The sequence below is a fragment of the Aythya marila genome (assembly GCF_965140915.1).
Source record: "Aythya marila genome assembly, chromosome: 8".
Lineage (NCBI taxonomy): Eukaryota > Metazoa > Chordata > Aves > Anseriformes > Anatidae > Aythya > Aythya marila.
Window position 1 is genome coordinate 13,221,165 of NC_139049.1, and position 27,460 is coordinate 13,248,624.

The 27,460-nt window shown below is 36.5% G+C and overlaps 1 protein-coding gene across 8 annotated transcripts in view; it reads right to left on the bottom strand.

Annotated features, from left to right (window-relative positions):
* Positions 1 to 27,460, bottom strand: part of RABGAP1L (RAB GTPase activating protein 1 like) — a gene marked incomplete at its 5' end in the record, with an annotated part of 249,414 nt that overhangs the window by 188,138 nt on the left and 33,816 nt on the right. For all 8 annotated transcript variants that reach the window (XM_082766621.1, XM_082766619.1, XM_082766620.1 and 5 more), the window contains 7 exons: positions 10,832 to 10,976; positions 15,147 to 15,313; positions 16,920 to 17,022; positions 17,872 to 17,938; positions 23,723 to 23,833; positions 24,628 to 24,788; positions 25,597 to 25,771. In XM_082766621.1, the coding sequence (XP_082622747.1) occupies positions 10,832 to 10,976; positions 15,147 to 15,313; positions 16,920 to 17,022; positions 17,872 to 17,938; positions 23,723 to 23,833; positions 24,628 to 24,788; positions 25,597 to 25,771 (929 nt within the window). The remainder of the gene's footprint in view (positions 1 to 10,831; positions 10,977 to 15,146; positions 15,314 to 16,919; positions 17,023 to 17,871; positions 17,939 to 23,722; positions 23,834 to 24,627; positions 24,789 to 25,596; positions 25,772 to 27,460) is intronic.

Sequence of the window (27,460 nt, forward strand, 5' to 3'; positions counted from 1 at the left end):
ACAGGAAGAGGCTAGGTGACATTTGCAAAGAAGCAAACCTGAAGGGCTGGGTTGTGAACGTGTGGACACACAAATAGCCTTTAAGAATACTTACAGATAACATCAAGCCTCTCTGCCTTTTTGCTTAACCGTATTACTTATTCTTACCTTGTGGATGGATAATTCATGGGTGCCCCATGAAACAATTCTCTAAATTCAGAGTCTTTTTAAAGCAAGGCTGAAGGACTGCACTTCCACAGCCAGTATCACTCCATACGGCTTCAGCACAGAATCCTAGAATAATTTGGGCTGGAAGAGACCTCTGGAGGTCATCTAGTCCAACCTCCTACTCCAAACAGCTTGAATTAGATCAGGTCACCCAGGGACCTGAAAGCAAGGGTAGTCTTGAAGACCTTCAAGAAAGAAGATTCTTGAATCTCTGCAGACAACCCATTCTGCTACTGGACCAGGATCGTGGTTTAAAACAAGTCCTCTTATCTGATCAGATCCTGTTCCAACTTGTGTCTGATGCCTGCAGCCCCTCGGCACATCATTGTACACCTCTGAGAAAAGTCTCGGTCCACCCCTGAGTCCTCTGATGTATTAGCTGATAACAACAAGGCTCTCCTCCGTGCAAGCTTTCTTTTCCAGCCTGAATGAACACAATTCCTTAACTCTTTAAGATATGGCATGTGCTCCTGCCCTCTGGCCAGCTTGGTGCCATCCACTGGACTTGCTCCAGTGTGTCTGTCTGTCTTGTACTGGGGGGGCCAGCGTTGGATGCAGTGCTCCAGTGCAGTCTCACAAGCTCTGAGGAGAGGGGATAGAGCTCTCCTTGGACCTGTGGACTGCTGGGCTCAGCCTTCTTTGCTGCGAGGCCACCCTGCTGGCTCCTTGCAGGTTTTTTTCCACTCAGGTGAAAAGATCTCCAGGTACTTTTTACAGAGATGCCTCCCAGATAGTTAGCCCCCAGCCTGTATTGTCACACAGTTCTTCTATCACAGATACAGGATTTACATTTGCCTTTCTTGGAGCTCCATGAGGTTCCCAGCAGCTCTTTTCTCCAGTGTGTCCCTCAGTCACTCTGAGCAGCAGCCCTGCCCTCCAGCACACCGACCCGGTGGTTGGTGTTGTCCACAAACCTGCTGAGACTGTGCCCAGCCCCACTGTCCAGGTCATTATTAAAGACCTTGAATATCACTGATCCCGACACCAACCCCTGAAATATACCACTTCTTACTGACTGCCAGTTGGACTTTGCATCACTGAGCAATCCCTTCAGCCCAACAGTCCAGCCAACTTTTCAACCACATTACTTTTCACTTTTCCAGTCCCTATCTCATCAATTTAATGGTATGGACACTGTGATGCTGTGTTGAAGTCCCTGCTAAAGTCAAGGTACACAGCACCCACTGCTCTTTTCTCATCCACGGCACTGGTCACCTTGTCACAGGAAAGCGATGGTTTGCCCTTCATCCATCGATGTAGTCTGTTCCTAATCACGTTGCTATCCTTCAGGTGGTTAGAACCAACTTGCAGGAGGACTTCTTCCCTAACTGTCCCACAGACTGAGGTTAGACTGACCAGCCCATAACCTTACTCCTGGCCCAGTGTACTTGCTTTTCTTCTTGTATTTTGTTTTAGACATTGGCCATTTGCATGAGATAAATACTGAAGCACATACAGATGCTACTGGGGTTGGGGGGAAGATCTGCAGATGACAGATTTTGCATATAGGCTGCTTTTGTTAGTATGCCTATAGACAAACACAAGTGGCCTCTTTGAAAAATCTGCAGGAACATTCAAGAACAAACTATAATTAATGACTAACTAAAAAGAAGACTGGCAGCCTATTGGATGTATGTAATTTTGTGCCTACTCTGCTTAGAAACACTCATTACATAAGTTATTCATTATATGAGCAGACTATTTTGAATAGGGGACAGGGAGTTGTATTTTAAGTGGCCCAGCACTAACATTTGTTATGTTACAATACTCCACTTACCAGGCTCAATTACAACTTTTTTGCCCCTTTAAAAACAGATTCCATCCTGTAGAAATATGACTGCTCATATGAAAGACCTTTTACCACTTTGTAGAAAAATAAACTTTGGCTCATTATTCTTGGTAACAAATAATTTGCAAAATGCATCCTCATGTGGCCTGTCATCCACACAGCAGAGGCACCTCTTTGGATCTAGTCTAACCCAGAACACCCTGAAAGGCTAATTTTAATGGAAAACAACTTGAACTTTCACAATTATTCCACTTGATATCCAGTGGCAGTAAGGTTAGAGGGGTTGTTTCTTTTTCTACTACAACATTCACAAATGATGAACTGCCACAGCAGGCCACCCTATGGTTGTCCACATCTGCAGTACTGTAAAACCAGAAGAGGCTTTGACTATCTCCTAGGAAACCCACAGAGTAATAAAGTCAAGCCTTATGAGACAGCTCCGGTAGGTTATCCAAGTTGGCACTTTTTGAACTAGGCTAAAGACAACACAGGTCTTGATCATTTAGACCCTTGAAGATACTGTTCTAAGCTAACGCTACAACCCTCCAGTCATCCTCCTGAGCAGTTCACTCCAAGGACTTCATTACTGTAACTCGTGGACTGTATCTCTCACTGCTAATCTAATTCTTTCTTTCTGCAACTTATGCCAATGTTACTTTGTCTTAAACAGAGTTGCCACAGAAAACAATATTAGCACATCTTGCAACAAAAAGAAAAATCTTCTGTATTCTTATTTCTCTCGAAAACTCCACTTCTTTCCACATGAGGCTTCTGCTCATTTCTGCCTTCTCCCTTCAACTAGTCTGTATTTGCTTGATGAGCCATGTTCAAACAAAATATTGAGACATCAAGTGTTCAAAACAGAAGAATTACACAGACAGTAGCTCTTTACTGTAAGCAAATACCCCACAGAAATTAACACACACACACAAATGTTGGCTTTTCCTTCCCCCTTGTTCATTTTGGTAACACAATGCTTTTGAGCCCACAAATGCAGAACATGGAGAACCCCTAGATGAAACCAGATACAGAGCTAGATACAAAGGTACATTATCTAGATATAGAGCTACCTTTTGGGAAGGTAGGTCTGCTCTGCTTCAAGAAGTCTACAAGATTACCTGAAATACAGCAGTGCCTTAGGAGTCAAACTAATTTGTCTGTTAACAAAAAATGCAAATAAAGTACAGAACTATATTGTTCATTCCAAGAGTTCAAGCATAAAAGCAAAGAAGCAAAATACATCCTAAAATGACGGGAAATGCATGAAGATAGCAGGAAAAAAAAAATGAACAGGTGGGGTTTGAGCACTGAGATGAAGAAGAAAGAAGGATTTTTAATGAGTTTTAATTGAGAAGCTGTTGCAAGTGAAATAAAGAGTAGGTGGAACTGAAAAATAATATAGTTGGAGCAACCTGAGCAGGGCAGCCTGTAGGAGAAGGAAATTAGGTTGTGAAGATAGGTGTGAATAGAATTGGAATAATTCAAAAATGAGAAGCTTGATTTTTATGTAGGAGAAGAACAAAAATGAAGGGGGAGCTGAAGTTGGCAGCATATTATCAGGGCAACAAGATATAGACGTTACTGACATGGAATCATTCTGTACGTATGAAATGAAAGAGGATCGTGAGAAAGGCCACAAAAAAAGCAAGCTTCCATTTATAAGGTAACAGGAAATTATAGAGCACGAGCTACAGAAAAGACAAGAGTGAAACAAAGTTTAAGCCATGAAATTCACTGTATTATCAAATAAGGTAGATTTGCAGAACGATTCAACTTTTTAATGCATTACAAAGTATTTTGATGAAGACAAAATATTTCAAAATGCCTTTCGAGTGATATATTTACACAATGATGATCCTCAGTAAATTCTGCTCAGTAAAGTGAGCAAATACAGCATATTTCCCAATTTGTCTGAAAGAAAATTAATCAGAACCAGAAAAAAAAAGTTTTATGAATATGAACAAAGAAAACTTGCACTGAATTCTGCTCACAATAAACTTCCGTTAATACTTAAGTTACACAATAAACTTGAAGAAAAATAATTTAGCAGCTACTGAAGTACATATAAAGAGACCAAAACCAAAAAGGATTCTAAGTTTTCCCCTAAAAGTTAACCAGTAATAGCAAAAGGTATTTTTATTCCTATTCCTTTTTATGAACTATAAATGTATACATTTGTTACTTAGTGTCACTCAAACATAAGTTAATGTTGATGAATTCCAAAATTTTCATTACTTTGCAAGAAACCTACAAACTTAATTACTTCTCTCTGCAACTGGAAAGCCAGACTGAAAACACCTACAGCTGATAAGCATTGAAAGAAGGTGGAAGAGATGATGCCGTATTTCACTCCCTGTTATATTCACACTGCAAACAATAATGCTTTTTGCACAGGTTATGAAGTCTGTGCAATACCTCTCGAACGACCTAACCTTCCCCTTAGAAATCACTCCCATTGGCAAAGCTGTCGTTTCCTTTTTAATAAAAATTTCTGCATTTAAGCATATATCTCAGTTCCAAATCATATAGTTGCTACATAGGCACTGCACTGCTGTCACATTAAAAAAGATTGATTTAAAATTCACAAAAATAAGCCTGAGCTGTTCAGCCAAATCTGAGTGTAGAAACGTGCAAAGTGATGCTCCTACCCTCCTGTAGTGAACATACAAGTGTGCCACCATGACTTCTCTATGTTGGATGTAAAAATGCTTAAAGCTGAATAAAAAGTGGAGGAAATTATCACTTCAGTTGAGTAGTTCTGCTCCCACACAAATGACAAAGCCAACTAAATGCTGCACAGTGGAGGTATTCTTGTAAACATAAACATCTTCCCCATGTTCTATGCTGTCTGAAAAATGACAGCTTTGAGAACACGCAAGAAAAAATCAAGTTTGAGATGCTGTCACAATTCTAAGACAATGCCATTTGTTATTCTGTATTTGCCATATTATGAATTTTAAAATGTATAGATTAATGTCTAATGCCACATTTGATATATCTATGTTTAAAAAAAAAAATCAATGTTACAAAAACATTAGAATTGTATATTGCCCATGGTTTATTTAAAGTGCCAGGGCAGTATTTAAGCCACTTATGAAATACAAAGGCTGAACAAAACAGCTAAAGTTAATTACCAAACCCAAAAAGAGACAAGAACCTCCCAATTATTAGTAACAAGCTGTGGGGAACTGTTTGTTGAGAAGTCTTTGTAATCACCTCTATATAAAGGCACTTGTTTTTTTTGTTTTTTGTTTTTTTGTTTTTTAACTGATATGAAACGTGAATTTGTATGAGCATAATGGTGGCACTCTGAGGCACACAAAGCCATGGCACTCATGACTGACACCTGGGAAGATCCTCTAGCAATAGGAAGCTCTAATTCGTAAGAAGCCAACAGCAATCCAAAAAGCAGCAAATCCTTTTTCAAACAACTTTTACGCTACCATACTGCTTGTAGGCAGACAAGGAAAAGACCACTACAGAAATAAAGCATCGAAACATTCAAAATAATCTGTTATTGCTTCTGGACAAGATGCAAATTTAATCTCACTTATTGTGAGAAAAATGTCTGTTTTATACCACAATCTGAAGTTATTTTATGTAAATTAATACAAAAAAAAGGTTGAAATCAAAGAACCAGATTTCACCTGTGCACTCAAAGAATAAACCCCAAAAGCTGAAAGATTCCCCTCCACTATTCATGAACAACAGGACAGAGTTCTGGAATGATATTTTGCCTTGAGCTTCACAAAGCGAAACAAGGTATTTTACCAGGGAAAGAATCCCTTACAAAACCATGTTCCCACAAGCACCTTGCAGGTATGTCCTCTGGAACACAATACTCCAGAGAAAGTCACACATGGCTCTAGATGGCCTAGCCTGGAAACCCAGTTCACAGATGAACTCTGAGATCTGGATTAAATGACAGGAAAGAACACAAGTCCCTGCCAGGTGACTGTCCCTGTGTATCCATTTACCTGTAAAACTGCAATTGAGAGAATTTTCATGTTGCTGGAGAATTTTCAGGTTGTTTCCATTTCATATATAACCCTGCAATTTCATCACAATGAAATTGACTTGAAAGCCACAAAATTGCTTCAAATTGAAAACATTTGAAATTCATGCTTTTTTAACAGAAAGGCCATACTTGCATGAGTAAAACTGAATATGCACAAATAGATCTGAACACAGCTGTAACTATCAATAACACCTTCCAGAGCAAACTAAAAAAAAAAGTATTCTGCCTTTTTCTTTTTTTTTTTTTTTAATTTATAATAACAAAGTGATCACATTCTTTTTGGCAGCACAAAAATAGCTGGAGAAGTCAATCAAGTACATTTTTAATTACAGATGTTAACCTGTAAGGCATGAAAATCCAAGACAACGGATACTACAGCCCATAAAGTGACATCAAGAATATTTTTTTTTTCCCACTTGGAAGCTACAGATTCATATTCCTCCAAAGCACTTTAAAAATCAGACACTTCACCTTTGCTGAAGTTCCGTAAGAGATGAAGATAAACACTAGCCAAATGGCCTAATGGATTTATGATTTTTTAAATTTTAGTTCATTTTTATTGTAAGAATAAGACTTCAATATAGATTTATCTTGTTTAGTACCTAGCAACATTATTCTGCGTTGAGCTATTCTAAGAAACGTTTCTTATGAATTACATAAAGCTATTTTTAAATAGGATAAAAATGCAGAGTTCATTATTTCCATAGTGCTAATGGCATTTGTCTCACTCAGTCATCCTCGTGTGTTCATACTCTCCCTGGTCACAAGCCCCTGTTTTATCAGAAAATACTCTCAATAGCTTTATTGACTCCTAAAACACCACCTCCTCTACTCTTTTGCTTTTTTGATTCCTGAAAACAGCCTCTACCCACCCACAACGTTTGACCCAGGATCTTAATTTAGTCTTGCCGATCATCTCTAATCATTTACTATTGCCCACCTCTGAATTATTGTACCCACCCTGTCTTTTTGTGCTCTTCCAAAACATTACTATCTCAATTTCTTTGAAGCTTTCAGGATTCTCTACCCTTTTAATCTACTTTCATTGTCAAATTTCACTGAATTTCCACATCTTATATATTAATTTTTCTATTGTAGAATACTTCTCTTTGTACGTAGAGCCAAGATAACTAGAGGGAACAGACAGAAAGCATTACCCTATTATGTTTGTTATTTCTTCTCTTCTGCCCTTTCTTACTCCTACAGCTTGATATTTATATATAATTTCTCCTTATTAAAAGCCAATTGCTAAGCTCTGAACACATTTCAATAGGATCCTTCTTGGTCTAAGCCAACTGTTTATGGATCAGTATCCCCTGTGCTGTCAGCTAGATCTCTGCTCAATTCCCAGCTGTCAGAAATGTAATATTTTAAAAGATCAAGAAATTTAATGTTGCAGGAGAAAAAAATAATTAAAAAAAAAATCAAAAAACACAAGCACAGATAGTACTGCATTCCTGGAAGTCATTTCAGACTGTTCTAGAGGCAATCTACAACTCATTTTTAGGAGCTTCTTTTGGAGACTTGGTAGGCATGTTACCTTTTACCTAGCATGAATTACCTGCTTTGGGATGTCTACTAAACATAACATGCAGTGTTTACCCTGCAATTAATGGCCTGGGACAAGAGCTAGAAACCAGACACTTGGGACCACATAAAACTGAAAAGTAAAAATTAAAAAAATCCTCAGCTTAATTACAATCAGTTTAAAGACTTTGGAAACACAGAGTATTTTGTGTTTTCAAACAGAATTGCTCTTATTTACAATGATCTTTACGATCCTAACAATATTTGATTTAAAATGAATCTCAAATAGTTATCTGGTATTCTCCTGAAAAGTTAGACCACTTAAAAAATAATAATTAAAATATTAGAACAAAAGGTCATGATTTCATCTATTGTCTAACCAGCACTTCTGCTAAAATAAGCAGAATTATTCTTCCCCTTTGTCACTTAAATGTTTCCAGGACTACATTCTCCTTGCAAATGCTTTTGTCAGAAACCAGTTTTCTCCAGTCCTTAGGCTCACACATGCAGCCACTTCACCCTGCCTCAGAATGACATGACAGTAAAAGTGGTCCATGCAGCTTTGACTTTTCTGAATAATGCAAGATGCAATCAAGCTTTCTGTATGTGTTCTCACTCATTCTTAACACACCAAAAAGCAGAAAGGTTAGTTCACTCAATAGTGCTCTGCACCTTTTTACAAGGTTCTACTCATAATTCAATATTAAAAAGTATCCTTTTCAGCTCATTGGTAATAAATCTATTTTATTTGAAGCTTTTTTTTTTTTTTTTTAAAAAAAAAAAAAAAGATTAGAGCCTGAATTTAAGAGAAAACTTCTTACCAAGGAGAAAAAAAAAAATCCACAAGAAATAAACATAAAAAAAAAAAAAGCAAAACATTATTTCCAAAGCAGGAAACCTTACGAGTCTAGGTTGCCATAAATATCTATTATGATATTAATAATTTTATTAAAAACTCCACGTTGACCTGAAAGATCTCTTAAGTAGCTATCTCAAAGTCTTTGCAAAGATCATTTTTCAGCTGAAAAGCTACATAAAAGAGAGGCTAAAATTAAAAAAAAAAAAAAAAAAAAAAAAAGCTAACAGTCTTGTTTTGGGAAAATACATTTGGCTTTTCATTAAAGCAAAAAAGAACAAGAATACTGAAAAAAATGCTTTCTTAAAAACATCTTTATTCACATACTACTAACATAAGGCATCTTACTAAGTAAGATGCACAGCGTACACAGAAATCAGGTAAGGTGCACATGAAACATGCATTCTTACAGCATTATACAAATGAAACTGCAGTATGTAGTGTTTCTGGACTAAATTAAGTAATGTTCTGTGGGGATATAGGATGTAGCTAAAGATATAGCAAAAAAAAAAAAAAAAAGAGAGAAGAAAAGAGATGATAATCCTCAATATCTCTAAATGGGAATACCAGCCTCTGGCCTATCTAATATTCCTTATAATGCACACTTGCCATGATAGCAAGCAGAAAAATCTATATGGCCTTAACATTAGACAAAAGAAAAAGCCTTCTTCCAAGGCTAAGACAAGACATTGTAAACTCAAGTTCTTTTTCCATCATCATAATTAGTACCCTGAAAAGAAAAAGAAAGAAAAAGAATGAAGAGATTTATTTAGAACAACTGGCAGTGACTCATTTAACCTGCATATCCACTAGGATAGATAACTTCTAGGCAGATAGCTCTAAATGCAGTTTCCATGAGAACAGAGTCACATCATGATATTTTTAATGTCTTCTCTTAGGAAGTAATCTACATTTAAAATATGGAAACTAGCATTAGGAAGCTAAACCAAAGTTAAACTCAGGTTCCTCAGTGGAATACTTTTACCCTATAATAAAGTAAAACAGCTTTATAATAGCACCAAGAGGATAATATCTACATTATTGCTAATTGTGCTACATTCATCAAACTCAAGAACAGCACTTTGCTCTTCTTGGTGAGAAGCAATATTAAAAACAAGCAAAAAAAGCGTTCAAGTAATTACTTAAACTCTGTCCTACCAGACAAGCTACAGAAAACATTCTCTTACAGCTCTAACATCCAGCAAACAAAAGAACACCCACAGATGTTGAACTTCACTACACTGAACTACAAGACTCAAAGGTCAATCTGAAATAATTCCTGCTATAATCAAAGTAATCCCAAGTACCCATTTAATACAAAAGCTCTGTTAGAGACAACAGCATTTTTACTATTTAGAATTGATAGTGGAATGTCAGTGATAGTCAATAGCTATCCTGTTCCCTCCCATGGAAGGGGTGGAAGGTTTCCAATTCTGCAAAGACCAGCTCTGTTAGCTCTGTTCTTCTAAGCCTAGTGTCACCTGGGATTTGCGTTTGTTGCTGCTGTTGTTTGTAAACAGTAGGGAGTAACCAGATCTGTCTGCTCCCGCATTAGTGACAGAGTTTATGCAATGTGAATCAGAACCAATATCCAACCATTTACAATCAACTAAGAATCAAAATGGATTTTTTCCACTTATTTTTCCAATAAGAAAAACTTTTTACAGTACTGACAGAACAGTGCCAGAAATCTGAAGAATAACTGTAGAACTATCATGAGTTCTGGTAGGTCAAATATTCAAATCAAAGCTGGCACTAAAAGCCTATTCTGAAGGCTATGAGCTAGCCCTCGGGGTACACATGGACTACAGTTGGCCAAGGGCTCCAAAAAACATGTGGCAATACCCTGAGGAACCATAAGCTTTGGGATGAGAAGGCAAATACTCTGGTTCCAGAAACATCAGCAATCCCCAACATGATCACCAACTGAACCTAGAAGTATTCTGATAAGCCCCATTTAGAAGTGAGAAAAACTCACATGCTAGGCCCACAGTTTGGGGGCAGAGGAATTGTCTTTGAGCCCATTTCCACATCAATTTTGTTTGGTTTTCCTGTACATAGGCGTTTACAGCCAGCCATTTCAATGTCATTCTTTAGCAGCACACTGAAGGCAAATGCTTTCTGGTCAGATGAAAAAACACTCCAGAAAATGTTTTCTATCTTATTAGCAGAGCACAAGTGCAGCAGTAACCAATTCTGAAGTGCACAGAAAAATGGACATGCACCGTCTACTGCTGGTATTGAAAGAACTACAAATAATGGTGCAGGGAAAAATGCTAATGCTAAAGAACTGCTGCTAGAAGGAAATTGTGTGTGATCTTACTGTCCAGCTGTACTTCTAATAGACACAAACAGGAAGAATTAAATGAGTAAATTAACAGCAGAAATGTAATAGTCTTATCTATGGAAACTGTGAGTGCTCACTTATTCTTACCTTCGTCTGCCTCATCCTCCTGGGATGATATGGGTCCTCCTCCACTTGTTGGGCTGACCAGTTCTTCCTCTCTTGCAGATTCTCTTTGTAGACTGACAACCTCATAAATTGGATCCCCAGTACTCGTGTGGCTTTTTCCTTCGGACTAAAACAAAATACACACATGTATAGGACCCCACTATTGACTAATACAGTTCTAATGGTCTGCCAAAACCAAACCAAAACACAGACAAAAAAAAAATCATATCATGGCTAAAGAATAGTTTGGGGAAGACTCCCTCAGATTCCTTTGTAATGGCATATGTAGGCTGGCAGCAAAACATAACTGTGCTTCTCTTTTAAGGATTACAGTCAGAAGTTGCAAATAAACCAGCATTACTTCCAAAGCTGCCTCCTAGACACCATCTTAATTATCATTCAGAACTATGACAGAAAGGCTTTCCCATTTAAGCACAGATACAATGAGATGAGGTCAAAGAGAAACTGCAGCAAAAGAAAATAGGGGAGAATAGGAAAAAAGATGGAATAACTGACATCACCACTTAAACAGGAATCAAATGACTTAGAGAAAAAAAAGTTTAAGTAGTAAGGGTTTTATTAGGTAAAGACAAGACTAAAGAAACAACAGAACGTTAAGTCATAAATCATGAAAAACTCCTTAGTGTTTCACCACCAACCCCAGAAAAGAAAACAAAACAAAACAAAACAGACCAACTCATCTTTATTCCAGAGAGTATAACTTATACTATATTCCTCTCAATAGGGATATGTATCTGCTGTATCTAGCTACAAAATTTGTGTTTGTAGCCTAAGTTTGATTATATATATAAAAATATGCTCATATGACTGTGTACATGTGTAGAGGTCATGTATATACATTAATTTATCACATAATTTAACTTGGAAACTTTGGAATTTTGAGTGTGGTGTCTGCAGCTATGGATTTGGGGCCAGAACATTTTCAACAGAAAACACTTTGTTCTGTAAGAGCAGCTTTTCTTCCAAATCTGCCTCTGGTAGTGCAATAACTTCCAAGGCAAACTACCTCAAAAGTTGGGGGGCAGGGGAAAATTGTTTTATTTTTACTTAAAACTGGAGGAGGTCAGAGTTTAATCTTTGTCTTTCACATTCAGTGAACTTCGACGTGAAAACAGTTAGTTAACCATACCCCACTGGATACAACGCTGCAAGTTTTTAAAGTAAAGTCAACTCTAGTTTTTCCTCTGAGTTAAAGTTCTGAACACAATTATTATTCAGTTACATGCAGTGGTTAATATACGTGCAGAGAATTGTACAAAATGCAAACTAATGACTATATTAAATGGACTAGAACCAGCACAAAATTTTGTTCTGTTTTGTTCTTTGTGCTCTTGTCTAATAAGACAATTTTTGAGCATATTAAAAACATCAAATTAACCATGAAAAAGAAAAAGAATATAATCACAGAGTGTATTCAATTTAATTCAAAAGCAAAACTATGAAGGAGTTGGAAGACGACTCCATGACACCTTTTGCTGGAAACGACTAAACAGAACTAGCAATTTCGACAAGCTGTTGACATTATGCAGATAGGTAGCTTAAATAAGGACTGCTTGTACTAAAACAACATGAGTAATTTTATATTGAGAAAATCTATACTATTTCAGAGATATTAATCATTCAGATCTGCTTCCTTTAAAGCTGATACACCCTGGAAGAAGACAGTCATGTGGTTCCAACTATCAATCAGTTTTGCTGACTGAGCTTCTCAAAGTGTTTAATGAACTTTGGGATGGAGGCATAAAGGCGCTTGTTTTTTTTTTTTGTTTTGTTCTGTCTTTTAAATATTTAGCAAGCTATTACATTATTACATTCTACTTGTTTTATTCTCACAGAACACCTTTATCATATAATTACAAAGTACTTGGCTAAATCAATCAGATATTGATGCCTGTAGCATTATTCACCATCACTATCTGTAGCTTTTATTTTTCATGGAGTAAGGCATGAGAGGTACTATGAATTCTTCTGCAACATACAAGAATCATGCGTCTTCAGGTCCTTGCACATGTTCTGCTTAACTGCAAGACCATCTGTACACAATGCAAGTAACTTGGTTAGTTGTTTTTCTGAAGCCTGAATTTGTTATCTACAACAACCTTTCCAAAGGTCATGTTTTGATGATGAGAATGTGTATCAGCAGCATGGCAGTATGTTTACAGCAGTCCTAAACCTCACGGCAACCTGCATTTATGTCGTTTCTCATACCTGACTGCCCCTCACAAATTTGGGTTCAGACTAGCAGGTGTACAGGATTCTTTCCTCACCAGAATTTTGATTTTTCTCTCCTTACGGGCAAGTCTCACCCTGGGAAATGATACTCCATTACTTCCTTTCTTTCTGAACCTCCGTAATGAATGCTTCTTTACTGGGAAGGGCACCTTGCTCAGACAGCCCAAGTCAAAAGCTTCTTGCCAAGGACTCTGCACACTGGAACTCAGAACTGGGCAGACAGCATGCCTGAATTTCTCAGCTACAGTCAAACAGGCTACGCTTGTACAATAATGGATTGCACTGCTGTCATGATTTTACATCAGCAGGCAAACTATACCACAGCATTCACTGTCCTGCACAGAGGAAAACACCTATCCTACAACTGAGGCTACTGATAACAGCTTTCTGGTTCGCTAAAATGCACTTAAATTCAACTACTTTCCAAAATGGTCCGCAAGTGGCTGATCTCAATGCCATCTGCAAAGTTATTTTTAAAGAAGAAAGCGTCCTTATATATAGCTTCTTTCAGCGTTACCTGCAAGTTATTTACTGAGTTTTACTGAGTTATCTATCAACAGCTCTTGTAATACAAATTACCCAACAGATAATTGGTTGAGTAACGACTTGCTACAGGTCGACCAGAGATCCTGTCTTCCATCACCAGGGCCTAATCTTGGAGTAAAATTGCCAGGATTAAAAATGCTCCTTCCCTGAAAGTCTGCAGAACAGCTCCTCGGAATTTTACAGCCGGAAGAAAAGCTTGTGTTTCTTCAGGGAAGGGAGGCATGTGTGTGTTGTCACATTATAAGGGGTGAGAAAGCAAAAGGAAAGCATCCGTAGTACTCAAAACTAAAACTGGTAGGGTTTTAACTGATTTAAGCGGAAAGGTTAATTGATTATAGCTATGTATCCAACAGTTGAAAAAGTAATATCTTCGAATGTGATTTCCTTAAATTGAAAATGTAGATATCCTCAACATTTGCATGTAACACTTGGTTTTCTCACATTTTCTTGAATTCCAAGTTACTATGCTAATCTGCAGAAGAATTACATAAACAGCATTTCATGCTATTTATTTACTTTAAGTGTTAAACACAGCTGCACTTTTGCTACATAGCATGAACACAGCTTGTTTTGCCAGACCCATTACTACACCCCACAGGATGATGACAATTAAAACATTCACACTAGGCTCAGTAGAATTAAATCACTCCTATTTGGTTTCATTAGTCAAAGATAATAGATCGTGATTCCAGTGCAAATGATACAGCTAGCCTCTGTTGTTCCCTTTTTGAACCAAGAACCCCACATTCTATGATTCAATGGTAAATCTTTGGAGAAAGCAGGTCAAAACTCTCTGCACGAGGATGCGTTGTATATCATCGTATATTGATAACAGGAAGGCATACACTTTATGTACCTTACCCAATGCCAGAATGAAGGAGTCCTTAGCAGTCTACTCAGTAGGTAACTATTGAACAAACGTGACCAGATGAGATGGATGGATATATCATCTCTTAGTGCTTGAGGAAGAAATAAATGCACCCTTCCAAGATACTTTGAAAAAAAAAGTAGTAATGGCCTAACTCAAACCACTGCATAAGGTTCCTCTGCCTTTAATTGATTACATCCTTTCAGCCACCTATCTTGGTATTTTGAATCTTAACACTCAGGATTTCCATGTTACGTATTAGTTGATTTTACAGTGAACAATTAATGTCATTTCCTGATTTTTACCAAACAGACTTGTTTTAGATGTCTGTGCCTACATCTGATTATATGAAGTTATAGAGAATTCAATAGACAGATTCAAAATTGTTTAAGCCCACAAAGCCAATGACTTATGACGTATATAATAATTCAGTTTACAAAGGCATCGAACACTTCTATATGCTACTTAACCGTAAGGTATTTAAACATTTCAACAAGTTAAAAAACCCTAAGGTGCAGTGCCATACTAACTTTTGTAAAGGACAAATTAAAACAGACAAAACAAATGCTCCCAGCATCAAATTTTCTTAAAAAAACAAAACAAAACAAAAAAAAAAAAAAACCACGATACCTGTTTTAGCTTCATATAAAATGTTTCTGTGAAGGTTTTTCTGCTGAAGTACCAGAAGCGTTCATTAGCAGGATACACACGCACAACAGTCTCCAGCAAAAACCGCACTGGTTCTACTACTTCAGTGACAACCATATCCACTGCCACCGTCATGTACACACGCTTATCTAAAACACAAGAAGTCACGTACAGAAAAAGTGTCAAAAATTAAAACAATAAATGACAAACTGTTGTTCAAACTGAAACCATTTTCTATAAATTACTCATTCTATTGCATCTGATTTATTAATCTGATGATAACTCCGATGACTTTTTTTTTTGGAAAAAAAAAATATCTGTGCAAACAGATTCAAAGCGTCATGCATGGAAAACAGCATTAGGATACTTTTTATCCATCCCTGTCCCATTCTTTGTGCTTGGCTATCTTCATAGCAGCAGTATGCAATGCTATTTTTTTCCTCATACTTAAGCCTAACTCAAACTTTTTTAAGTAGAGCAGAACACGGGATAAACTGACCAGAAGATGACACAGAAATAGTCCAAGTTTATCTTGCAGGTTTACAAAGCAAGAAAAGGATTGGTGGTTCTGGAAACTTATATCATCACAGAGAAGGTTAGCAATCATCATTTTGTAATACAACTGGTATCTATCATCCAAGAAGCACAGCTTTTTAAAACAAATATTGAGAATCATACATAATGGATCCCCAGGCCCTTTTGTCTTCTCAGACTGTGAGAGACAAAGTTGTGTTTTAGCAGCGGAAAATTTCACTAACCTTGCATATTCTAAAGTGATTGTGCAGGCCTGACAGTGGCATAGCAGTGGGGAGTATGTGAAGCAGATAAGGGGAAGGTCCCACTGTCCCAAAATAAGGAGGATAGCTAAGAAAAACAGGAGGAGCAGTGCAAAATCAGTGAAAACAAAAAGTAACAGGCCCTCTAGTCACAAGAGAAGAAGGAAAGAAAACAAAGGAAAAGGAGAAATTAATGGTTGGTCAAATAAAATTGTACATATAAAGTATAGTAATAAGCATCAAGTAGTTTGTGAACCCGTAGTACTCAGTCAATGAGGAAACAGGAGGAATCAAGCATTAGGTAATAGAGAAGAAAAGGTTATGATACACTTTTGCTGGGCACTCCTGGCTGGCAGGACACCCGGCACTGCAATCGCAAATAAAATAGCTTTACAGAAGACCCTGTCGGAGAAAACTATTGAGGTATTTCTCACAAGACCAAAGAAGCAAGTGGGAATTTCAAAAACAACAAAAGCCACATGCAAACACAAAGTCGTATCTTAAAATGGAAACCATGTCAAGCTTCACAGCAAGTAGTTTCACACAGTAGCCTACACACTACTAGAAATAACGTGATTTGAAAATTGAGCAGCAAGAACACCACCACTAACCGTATATACTTAGATATGCCTTTACACAACTGATACAAACTCTGCCTTGGGACAGGAAACAAACTCCAGGTTTGCAGTCAAACTTCACATCACGTCAGAGAACATCAATTCTAAGGATAAGGAACTATGCTATATATTAAAGCACTTCCATGCATTGCTTCCACCTTCCCAATGCTCTATGATGCTCAATGCTCTATGAACATCACATTTTTATGTCACATACATTTATATACACAAGTTCTGCTTTTAGCCATGGATGCTTGGAACATGGTGGTATATGTAGTCAGACATATACACCATGATTCCCAGGAAAACATGCATACATCAAACTCATGTCACATAAAAAACAAATTTAAGAATTAAACTACCTTTAGGTGTTTCCTCATTAAGTACTAGAAACATTGGTGCATTAGGATTCCATATTCCAGTAATTATGTAAGCCTTCCCATCAGAACTCTTTCCCATGGATTCCTAAAAGTGAAAACATACAGGACTTTACTAGAGTCATGACTGTAGATCAAAGAGACTGGGAGTGGGGAAAACAGTTCTGGGAAGCTCAGAGTAACATTGTGTTCAATCAAGAAAACACAACCTAAATAAAGAATATAATGGATTATAATGGAGCAGATATAATGGATTGAAAAAGGGTATAGGGAAGAGAAAAAAGAAATATTATGTATAATGGAAAAAAAAATATTTTATATAAGAAACTGAAGGCAAGACAGCTTACCAACATACTTTTTAAATATTTATTTTAAAAGACAAGCGACTACTTCAAGTTCTGAACAAGAATTTAAATTCAAATGAAGCAAATAATGGCAAAATTTTCAGCAATGGAAATGTTCTTTTTGGAAATATGGAAAATGTATTTTTTTCAGAAAAAAAATAACACCACTTCCTTAATGCCCAAGTGTGTGTGTGTGTATATATATATATATATATATATATATATATATATAAGAAAAAAAAACTCAATTACTTGCTCTATATTTTTAGGCAACGTGCTTAACACAATACAGAAAGCTTGGTTATATGTAATAACCAGCTATCAACTGACCTCGTTGTTGTCTCCATCAATTTAACAAAAACAGATGCCTCAGGTTTTGAAATTAATTGAAATATTTTGTCCATTACACATACCATCTGTTTCTAGTTCTAAGATATAAAATCCAGGATTTAAGAAAACAGAAGCAAACAAATACAAACAATGGGAGATTTATTTTTGGGGGGTGCTTTTATTTGGTTGTGTTTTTTCTGCTTATTTTTCATTTGGTTTTTAAATCACCTGTATCTAAGTGGACTATTAGAACTAAGCATTACCATGTCTAGTAAATGCATGTCACTGTTCTTCACATTTCGTCCAGGGCTTAGTAGCATCCCAAAGCATCTGTGAAGTTTTATTAAAAAAAAATTATCATTTCAAAGATAAAAATACTTTATTGAACATAATGACACAGCTACCCACTGCCTCAAATATAAAAAAAAATCTTTCTTAGTCATTTTTTGCTAGAATTATGGTAATGCTCAGGAAATACCACAACACAGATTACAGAAATGACAATGAAATTATTTTCCAAAATAAAGACAACAGAAATTGGTGTCTAACCTATGAAGAAACAATTATTCTTAAAGACAACTTAAAATATTAGGTTTAAGGATACCAACAATTCATGTACGTTATAAGGAGATTGAACAGAAGAAATTCACTCAGTCCCTAGCAAAAATGAATTTAGGAATTATTTTTAAAATTGCTTTCATACAACTAAATGAATGTAACAATTTCACATACTGTATCACTCATAACCTTACTGGTGCAGCATCACCTAGCCTCACAGACCCTTAAAATAAGAATTTGCTCTATTTTTAGACTTTTGTTCTCTTTCTTAAGACCAAAGTTCTGTATTTTGCAGACACAAGGGCTCTTCATGATTGCAACTTATGGCCTTCATCTTTTACATTGTTGACCTCTTGTGACAACACACGTGATTAACGTGATTAGGATGAGATCAAAAACACCATAGCCCTACAACACAGTATTAATCCAGCACAAACAGCTAGGTTTAATTTTGCTCAAATAGATTCTATACCAATCCCACTATCTTCACTGCATGCCAGAAGTGATCTGATAAACCAGAGCAAGTAGGCTCATACCTTCCTCGCACCCTTTCCATTTGCTAAGAGCAAAAATCACCTCCTTAAGTATCCTGGGATAGTTCCATGTGCCAATAACCACTTCTGTATGTATGCCTATTCTCTACTGTCTCCTTCTCTTTAGACAAAAGGTCATGTTTTCTTCTTGGGTTTTAATGGCATTTTAACAACCAGCAGCTATCTCAAGATGTACCTCTTGTTTATTTATACTTACTGATCACATAATAGGAATTGTTATCACAGTATCATAGAATGTTACAAATTGGAAGGGACCTTGAAAAGTCATCTAGTCCAATCCCCCTGCCGGAGCAGGAACACCTAGATCAGGTCATGCAGGAACGTGTCCAGGCAGGTTTTAAAAGTCTCCAGAGAAGACTCCACAACCCCCCTGGGCAGCCTGTTCTAGCGTTCTGTTACCCTCTGTGTAAAAAAGTTTCTTCTCATATTCAAGCAGAACCTCCTGCGTTCCAGCTTGCACCCATTGCCCCTTGTCCTATCTTTGGGTGTCACCAAGAAGAGCCTGGCTCCATCCTCCTGACACTCACACTTCACGTATTTAAAAACATTGATGAAGTCACCCCTGTCTCCTCTTCTCCAAGCTAAAGAGACCCATCTCCCTCAGCCTTCCCTCGTAAAGGAGATGCCCCACTCCCTTAATCGTCCTCGGGGCTCTGTGCTGGGCTCTCTCAAGCAGTTCTGTGTCCTCGAACCCGAAGCAAGGGGCCCAGAACTGTATGCAATATTCCATACTGTAGCCCTCATAGTGCTTTATTGTTGGCATCCTTCTAAGGAAATCAAGACAACAAGACTTTGAGGAATCCTACCATTACCCACAATTTAAAATGTGCATACATAAAAGAGTAGGAAGCAGCTTCTGCCTTAAAGAGTTTGCAACCTAAGCAGAAAAGACAAAGGAAGTTTTATGCCCATTTAGCAACTCTGTGAGATTACTCCACCACGGAGATAGTAAATAAGCCAGGGTTTTGAATTCCAGAATTCCAGTGGAGTCATTTAAAAGTATCAAAAAAGATTTGTAGTTAAAAGGAAAAAAATGATTTAAATGATTTGTGAACAATCATTTAAACTTTTGAACTTCCTGACTATTGAAACCACAAATTCAGTTCTGAAGTTTCTGCAAATCACATTTGTATCTCTCCTTTGAGCATACTCCATGATGAATGAAAAATATTGAACCAAATTATCTATTTATAACATAAGGTGCAAGCTGGTTTGCACAGACTTTTTAATGTTAGATCTCAAATAAGAAAAAAAAAAAAAAAAAAACAACAAAGTAAATAACCTTTCTGGGCAATCCGTTCCAGTGCTCAACTCCCTTCATATTGACAACAACTGGCCTAACTCAGAGGAGTTTTCAGGGAGGTAACTTGTGTCCATTGACTCTAATCCTACCACTCCGCATTCCCAAGAAGAGACTGGCTCCCTCTCCTCTGTACCCCACAAGCTATGGGAAAGCACTATGAGGAGCTCCCACTCCCACCTTCTCTAAGGCTCAACAAAAACTCTTCTGTCATCTGGGCCAGTTATCCAAAGGAAAATTTTGATTTCTCAGCAAGCAGAAATTGTAAGGCATCATTTAAACAGTCATAGGAAAGTAGAGAAGACAGAATAGTTTCACAGCTTTCAGGCAAGAACACTATCATCAACAGAGATAGAATAGCAATTACTGTTTCAATAATGCTATATGAACTGTAAAAGATAGTCTTAACATAAGCTATTATTACACCATCTATTACTTTTGGCCCTAGCACATTTGGATATATGATTTTTGTTTTCTACCTCATTACTTTTATACATTAACTTACATCCATAATGGTATTTTTTCTTACCCATGCTCCTGCACTACAAAAGTCCTAAAAAGTGAAGTGGTAAATGAAATATTAGGCAGCAATGCAGATGTATCTACACAGCCTATGGCAGTGCCATGTAAAACAATGGTAGCTAGGATGCCAGGACTTGTACTTAACCACATGTGCAGACTTCTCTGGAGGACTAATTAGACCAGGCAGAATGTTACAGTAGACCAACTGCACTATTTTTAGTTCCTGAGGTGGAAATAGCTAAGAATAATCTATAACTTATAACAGAGGAGTCACCAGCTTCTGGCACATCTACTAAAGAAAACACTGAGGCTGAGATTCAGATGTAGGCAAAATAACCATGCTTTTCAAAGGCAACAGCTCACAGATCCCAGCTCTTGCTGTGCTTCTCTCAGAGGCACACAAAAATTCTGGCGTGTGCCAGCCAAAATGTTTGAGAAGTATGCTTCTAAAAGACTGAGTCGGCAACAAGCAACCCCTGCCTCTCACAGAAATAGGTACTTACGATGACTGGTGACATCCTGCTACAGGAAGAGTCAGGGCTTCTCTTTGAAGTTCAAAAGACTAAACTGAGTTTAACTGAACTAAAGGAGCTCAAGACCTCTGCTTGCAGAGGAGCTTGATTTTACACAAACAGTTGTCACTGTGCTCAGCCGCCAATTTCAGAAGTGAAAATGACAGCTACGAACATCACCTTCAGAAGAATGATAACAACCTACCACACACCTCAGTTTCAGAAAGACCTGTAAAGACCATGGGCTTCAGTCCTGCCATTTCTGAGCTGTGGCTTTTCTGCACTTAGAGCTGGCTATCAAGTGACTACACACAGGTACACTACTCTGTTTAAACTCAGCTAGTTTCTACACCTGTAAAAAGAAAAAGAATTTAAGCTATTCCTCACTAATATAGATTTTCATTTGTATAAATACAAATGCTACCCACCAATAAAGCCAGTGGTATTACATTAACATGATAACATGATCTATGAGTTTCCAGTAACACTCAGCAAACAGCCAATATTCTGCATATCACTTCTAAGGACATCAAGTCTAGACCTTAACCTAAGGAATATCTGTATAACTTGCAAGTAACTCTCCTGTATGAATGGTAGCACAGTATATTTAAACACCACTATTTTAAAACCAACAGAGTCAGTTCTAGAACTTCTCCAAATAAAAGGCTGTTCACTCTCAAAAAAAAAAAAAAAAAAATCAACTCTTAAAGCCCCCTAATTAGTAACTAGAATTTTCTTCCTGAACCCCATAAACAGAGACTTGATATCCCACACTGGGGGAACGAACCAATGCAGTGCCACCATGACTCAAACCTGGGAGACAGGAGTGAACGTTGCTTCTTCACCTGCTCCAACCAAGATAAAAATAGGCAAGCTCCACAGGGCTTGTTCAAGAACAGGCCACAAAGGTAGGAAGGGACAGAGTATCTTGGCTGTGGGTAACCTGTGCTATCCAACCCAGCCAGGGGCCCAGCCTGAACGCCAGGAAGTGGCATCAGCAGAGGTTCTGCCAGTGGTATCAGGTTGATTTTCTGAGACTGCCAATAAAGATTCTGGAACTCTTTAGACCAGAGAACATATTTCTTTAGCAACCTCCTTTTTGCATTATAATTTCACTTAAAAATATTTCCGAGACTTTTGGTGTTCTCTTAGGCAAGCTCAATTGATCTTTTACACCAGTTTTATTGTATTATTATATAGTGTAACACACACATATATATTATGCTCCAAGAGTATATAAAATGACTTACAAGCTTGTGTGTGTCATATCTATTACACGACTTTGATCAGCAAGTTTGTGGTGATAAAAATAACATCTAAATTGAGTCGTTCTAAATAACACCAAAATAAACGTTCAATTCTAATGAAGGTAGTTTTAGGAGAAAAACAAAAAAAAAAAGCAGACTCCTCAAGGTCCCCCACAAAGAAAATTATGTATAGAGATTCAATGTTATTCAGAAATGCTTAAAATAGTTCATCAGTCATGAACTGAAATTTCAAGCCAACATTATTTAAATTAAAAATTTAATCCTATTGAAAATAGATTGTTTAAACTGATGAATAGCAAAAGCACAGTTTTACAATAGAAAAGCATTATCGTTAAAAATCTCTGCTCTATATCCCTCGTCTAAATGTTTTGTTTCATTTTTGAAAAAAATACCTTGAAAGCACACAGATCAATCAGGTTTTATGAGTTGTTGTTGTTTTTTTTTTTTTGATACTCCTGTTATCCTGAATTCCCTTTTCAATAAACTCGAATTCTCCTATTGTTACTTTTATGATAAGATTGCCATCTGGTGGCATTTGCTCTTTTTAAAAATAGAGATATCAAGAAGGAATTTTCTAATTTAAGCTAATACAATACCCACTATCGTAGCAGCAAGTGTCTACTGTTAACGAACCCATTAACTAATTGTTATTCTTCACGTGCATGGTCTGCTTCTTGTGCAAATGTCTTGCACAAAGATCAAATTATTCATTCTAAAAGAGTTCCCCTCATTTAATTTCCAGTAAATATAATATTTACTTTATTATAACTTTACTAATAACTTTACTAAATAACATGGATTATCAACCAGTCCCAAGATCTTCACCACTACTTAAAGATAAACATTAGAAACATACTTTTAAAAAAACAAACTACAATGAAATCCTACTGGTCTTGGAAGATTCCAACAAGAGATTGCTTCTAACCACTGGATTGAGTCCAAATTTGTACTATTCTAGTACATTGATCTAATGGAAAAATATTCTCCAGAGTTTAACATAGCCCAGACAATCTAATTTGGTCACTTTCTCTAAACAGTGAGATGCTGATAATACAGCCTTACAATAAACGTGTGTTTCTGCTTTACTTAAGAACAACAAAAAGTAAAATCAAAAGCATTTGAATGCCATAAGTATCCTAATAGCACATTCAAAAAATACATTTAAAATGCAAAAAGAGAAGTTTGACTATTACATACTATGTTTCCAAGACATCTTGTTTCCATCTTAACAATCACACAAATTACTTCAAGAGAACTTTGAAACTGAACTGTGCACCTAGAAATTAATTATATTATTCAATAATACTATGCTACTGTTGTTTTTCTTTCTTTTTCCAGGGAAAAGTAGATTAAATACTTTCCTCACAAAAACTTAATCCGCATTATCTTATTACTCTTACCTTTCAATGGCCAGTTCTTTGTTCGAGAGTTGTTGAACTGTAATAACCACTTTCTTCTCAATTCCCTGTTTAAGTTTGAAATACAATTTATCTCTATCCTTTGGTACTGGGCTAAAAGAATAATAATAAAGAAGCTCCTTTAGTACAGATAGAGAAGATTAACTGTTAAATACAGAAGAGACAGTAGTAACCAACTTAAATGGTAAGTTAATTTGAGAGAACCTCTCATAATATAGTCATAAATTAATAAACAGCCACTGAAGTTTGACTTTGGTTCGTATGTAGCATCGTAACTGCCCACAGGATTTATCAGGCCCACATAGCCAATAATTCATGGGGTATTTTGTGTTTTGAAATAATAGCAAGTATAATACATATGAAGCAAAAAATAAAGAGGACATTTTCACATCATCAACTCTCTCGTCCATTCCAAAATTTATGTAATTAACTGTTAAGCAAAAATTATTTTGTTCCCCTGTAATGCTCAGAGTAGTTTACAATTTTCCAAACTTACAATGAATTTGGAATTAGTTAGCTTACAAAAATCTCAATTAAAAGAGTACTAACTTTTATTTATTCAGAAAAACTGTTTTAACAGAAGTTTGTACAGACTTCCTGTCTTTTCCATATGCACAGATGTATCTTGAGCATCTCTACCAAAAAATGTCTTCAAAAGAAGCTAATTTGAAAAATGGATGCTGATTTTTTAACCTTTATATAGAAAACATGTGGGAAAAAAAAAAAAAAAGTAAAAAAAAAAAAAAGTAAAAACAGAGCAACAGCTTTCTACTTATAGCAAGTCTACTAATGGAAAGAAGTCAAATGAGTTTCACCGCAACATAGGAGTTGTGAATTTTGCAAGCATGCATGATTCAGAACAATTTCTACTTTTCCATTCAGCTTACCTAAAATTTCCTTTTCCATCATCTTCTTTGACTTCTAAGGAAACACTGAAAGTGTACACATCACTATCTGGAGTGGGAAGAACAAAGTCCTTAACATGATCAGATGCTTGTTTGGAAGAACGTTTGAATGCTGTTGAAAAGCTATATAAAATTCGGCTGACCTGCAGAAAAGCAAAAGAAATAGTGGTATTATAAAAAACCACAGTATATTTTAATGTGGTATTATGATATGTTATCTTAAGGAACAAATCCCAATATACAACAGTTTCTGAAGTCAATCCCAAATTCAGTCAATTCTAGAATTACTGTCACTTGCCTTTTATACCAAAGAAAAACAAAAAACAACAAAAACAATACAAAAAACACCACCAATCACATCTGGTGTTTAATAGCCAAGCAAATTCAATAGTAATATTACCTATTTCTATTCATATCATATTCACTTCTGCTGTAATACTCAGTAAGTTAATACACATTACAAGATTGGGAATGCAAACCATTAGAGGACACTTAACAATTTATATTTCAAGTAATGCATTTGAAAATACATCTCACAGCTTGCTCATGCAAACATTAAAAAATAAGATTCTTCTTTTCCATCCTTTATTTTTCTACCCTAGAAAATCCTTCTCTCAAGCTATCATGCAATTCTTGCCAAAATAAATAGGGCAACCATAGTACTGTAAGATGATTCTTTGTAAATCTCAAAGATCTACACTATAAAATGAGTCTGAAACCTACCCAAATGATGCCTGAAAAACAAAATACCTTAAATCTAGGCTTTCTAGAGTATAACTTTTAATTTTTATTAATATTCACATATGACCACCTGCACGTTCTGTAAAATCCATTACATGTTAATATCCATGTATTTTTCACGGCAATATATAAGTTTCCACATCAAGAATAACTTTTTCAGATATGCCTTCCATCCTTTATATGAGTCACTATAGAGCACTTAATACTCACTGCCTCTTTAATCTCACAGGAGAAAACATGAATCTGGAACTCCTCTGTTCCACAACTGCTTTCAGTGAATGCAAAACAGTCACTCTCTGAAGTTCCAGTTTGTCCACGCACACAAAACAACACCTTATAGATCGGAAAAGAAGCTATCTCCACATTGCTCGATTGATCTATTATTCTGTTGAGAGAAGGAACAGGGAAGATCAAGTAAAAAGGTCAGTAAAACAGACATACCTAAAAGATTTTCCTGCAATTAAAAAAATATCTAAACTGTAATTACTATTAAATTCAAGCATACAAGATGCAGAGTAGGTACAGGTATGTCAGGTTCCAGCTTTAAGAGATAAATATTTTGGGTTTTAAAACAAATTAAGCCCCTATTACACTCCGTAAGACAAATATAGTACCTCTATCTCATGCAATAATACTGACCACCATTGCTCTGCAATCATTTATGAGAAACAAAAGCAGAAATGTAGAAACCACCACAGCTGTGAAAACATAATTTGCATACAAAGACCAAAGAAAAATCCATTTAAGGAAGCATTGTTTATGCAGAACATGTAAAACTATTTATCTTAGTAAACAATTCCTGCAGTGTTAAGTGATCATGAATCACAACAGCTTTAAAAACACCAAAAATGTAAAATCCAGTCTGCCGTGAACATCCGAATTTATTATACTGCCCTACCCTTTGAGCTAATTAGGTATTTATAGAAAATTAATAATTTATATGTGTTTGTCAAACAGGCTTGTGCTCAAAAACAAAAACCATTTCCAGTGGAATTAGGCTTTTCACCCTCCTCATCTTTGTAATCTCAGAAAACTTCAGTGGACCGATACATCTATGACAAATATAGTAACTCCCTTGAAATACTTCCAAGGTGCCACTTTTTTAAAAAAAAAACAAAAACAAAAAAAGATGTTTATCATACTAGAAAACAACCTTAGCACTGAAAAAAAATAATCAATGTAAATGAAAGTTTTGTGTTTGCTTCTCTAAAAGAAAAAAAAAACTGCATGAAAATTGCATTAACAACTATGAAAATAAATGCAGAAAACAAATGATAATAAGAAAAGATCACAGCAACAACACTCTGTATGTAGGTCCATCAAGAAGAAATTGCTGTGTAATGCTCTGGCTTATCAGTATGCTGGCTGCAGATCTAATCACACTCTCAGGCAGGATAACTTCTGCTTCAGCAGCACCAGAAGGGTATACGTGCCTTCCCATCCAGTCCTTCCCTCTAACTGCTACTTACACTGCTCTAAGGGCTCACACAAAGCTTTAAACTCATTTCAAACTCCTAAAACAATCCAAAGAGTATTTGAGAAACTTTAAAGAGAACAGTGTGCTCACAATGGACAACTGCACAATGAATTTCAAGCACTAACAGAGCAACACAGACTTCCTCTGTCTCCTCACTCTTTATGCATATGCACATTCACACCAAGGCTGACTAAGCATTAGTTACATGAACAGAATCCCAAGTCAGAAACAATAAAGAAGTATTCTTCCAATGGCAAGAAAAGCCCAGAGAGGATTAAGCATACTGTAATACTGGAGCGACATGTGACATAGAACTTCAGATAAGTTGCCAGGTATTAGGAATGGAAACACTCAAAAATGGCACTGGTGTCACTTGAACTTCGATGGAGCATATTATACCACACACGGATTCAACTTTACAGTTCTGCACAGATTCTTATGCTGTCTTTACCTTACAGGTGGCCTTCTACAATTAAAGATAAAAGAAACCTGTTTTTACTTGCAAGAAAACAACCTTCTTGAATGGCCACACAGCATCTGTGAAAATAAGTACAGCAAACCTAACTTCTAACGCCCATGTGACAGCTGCCATACTTA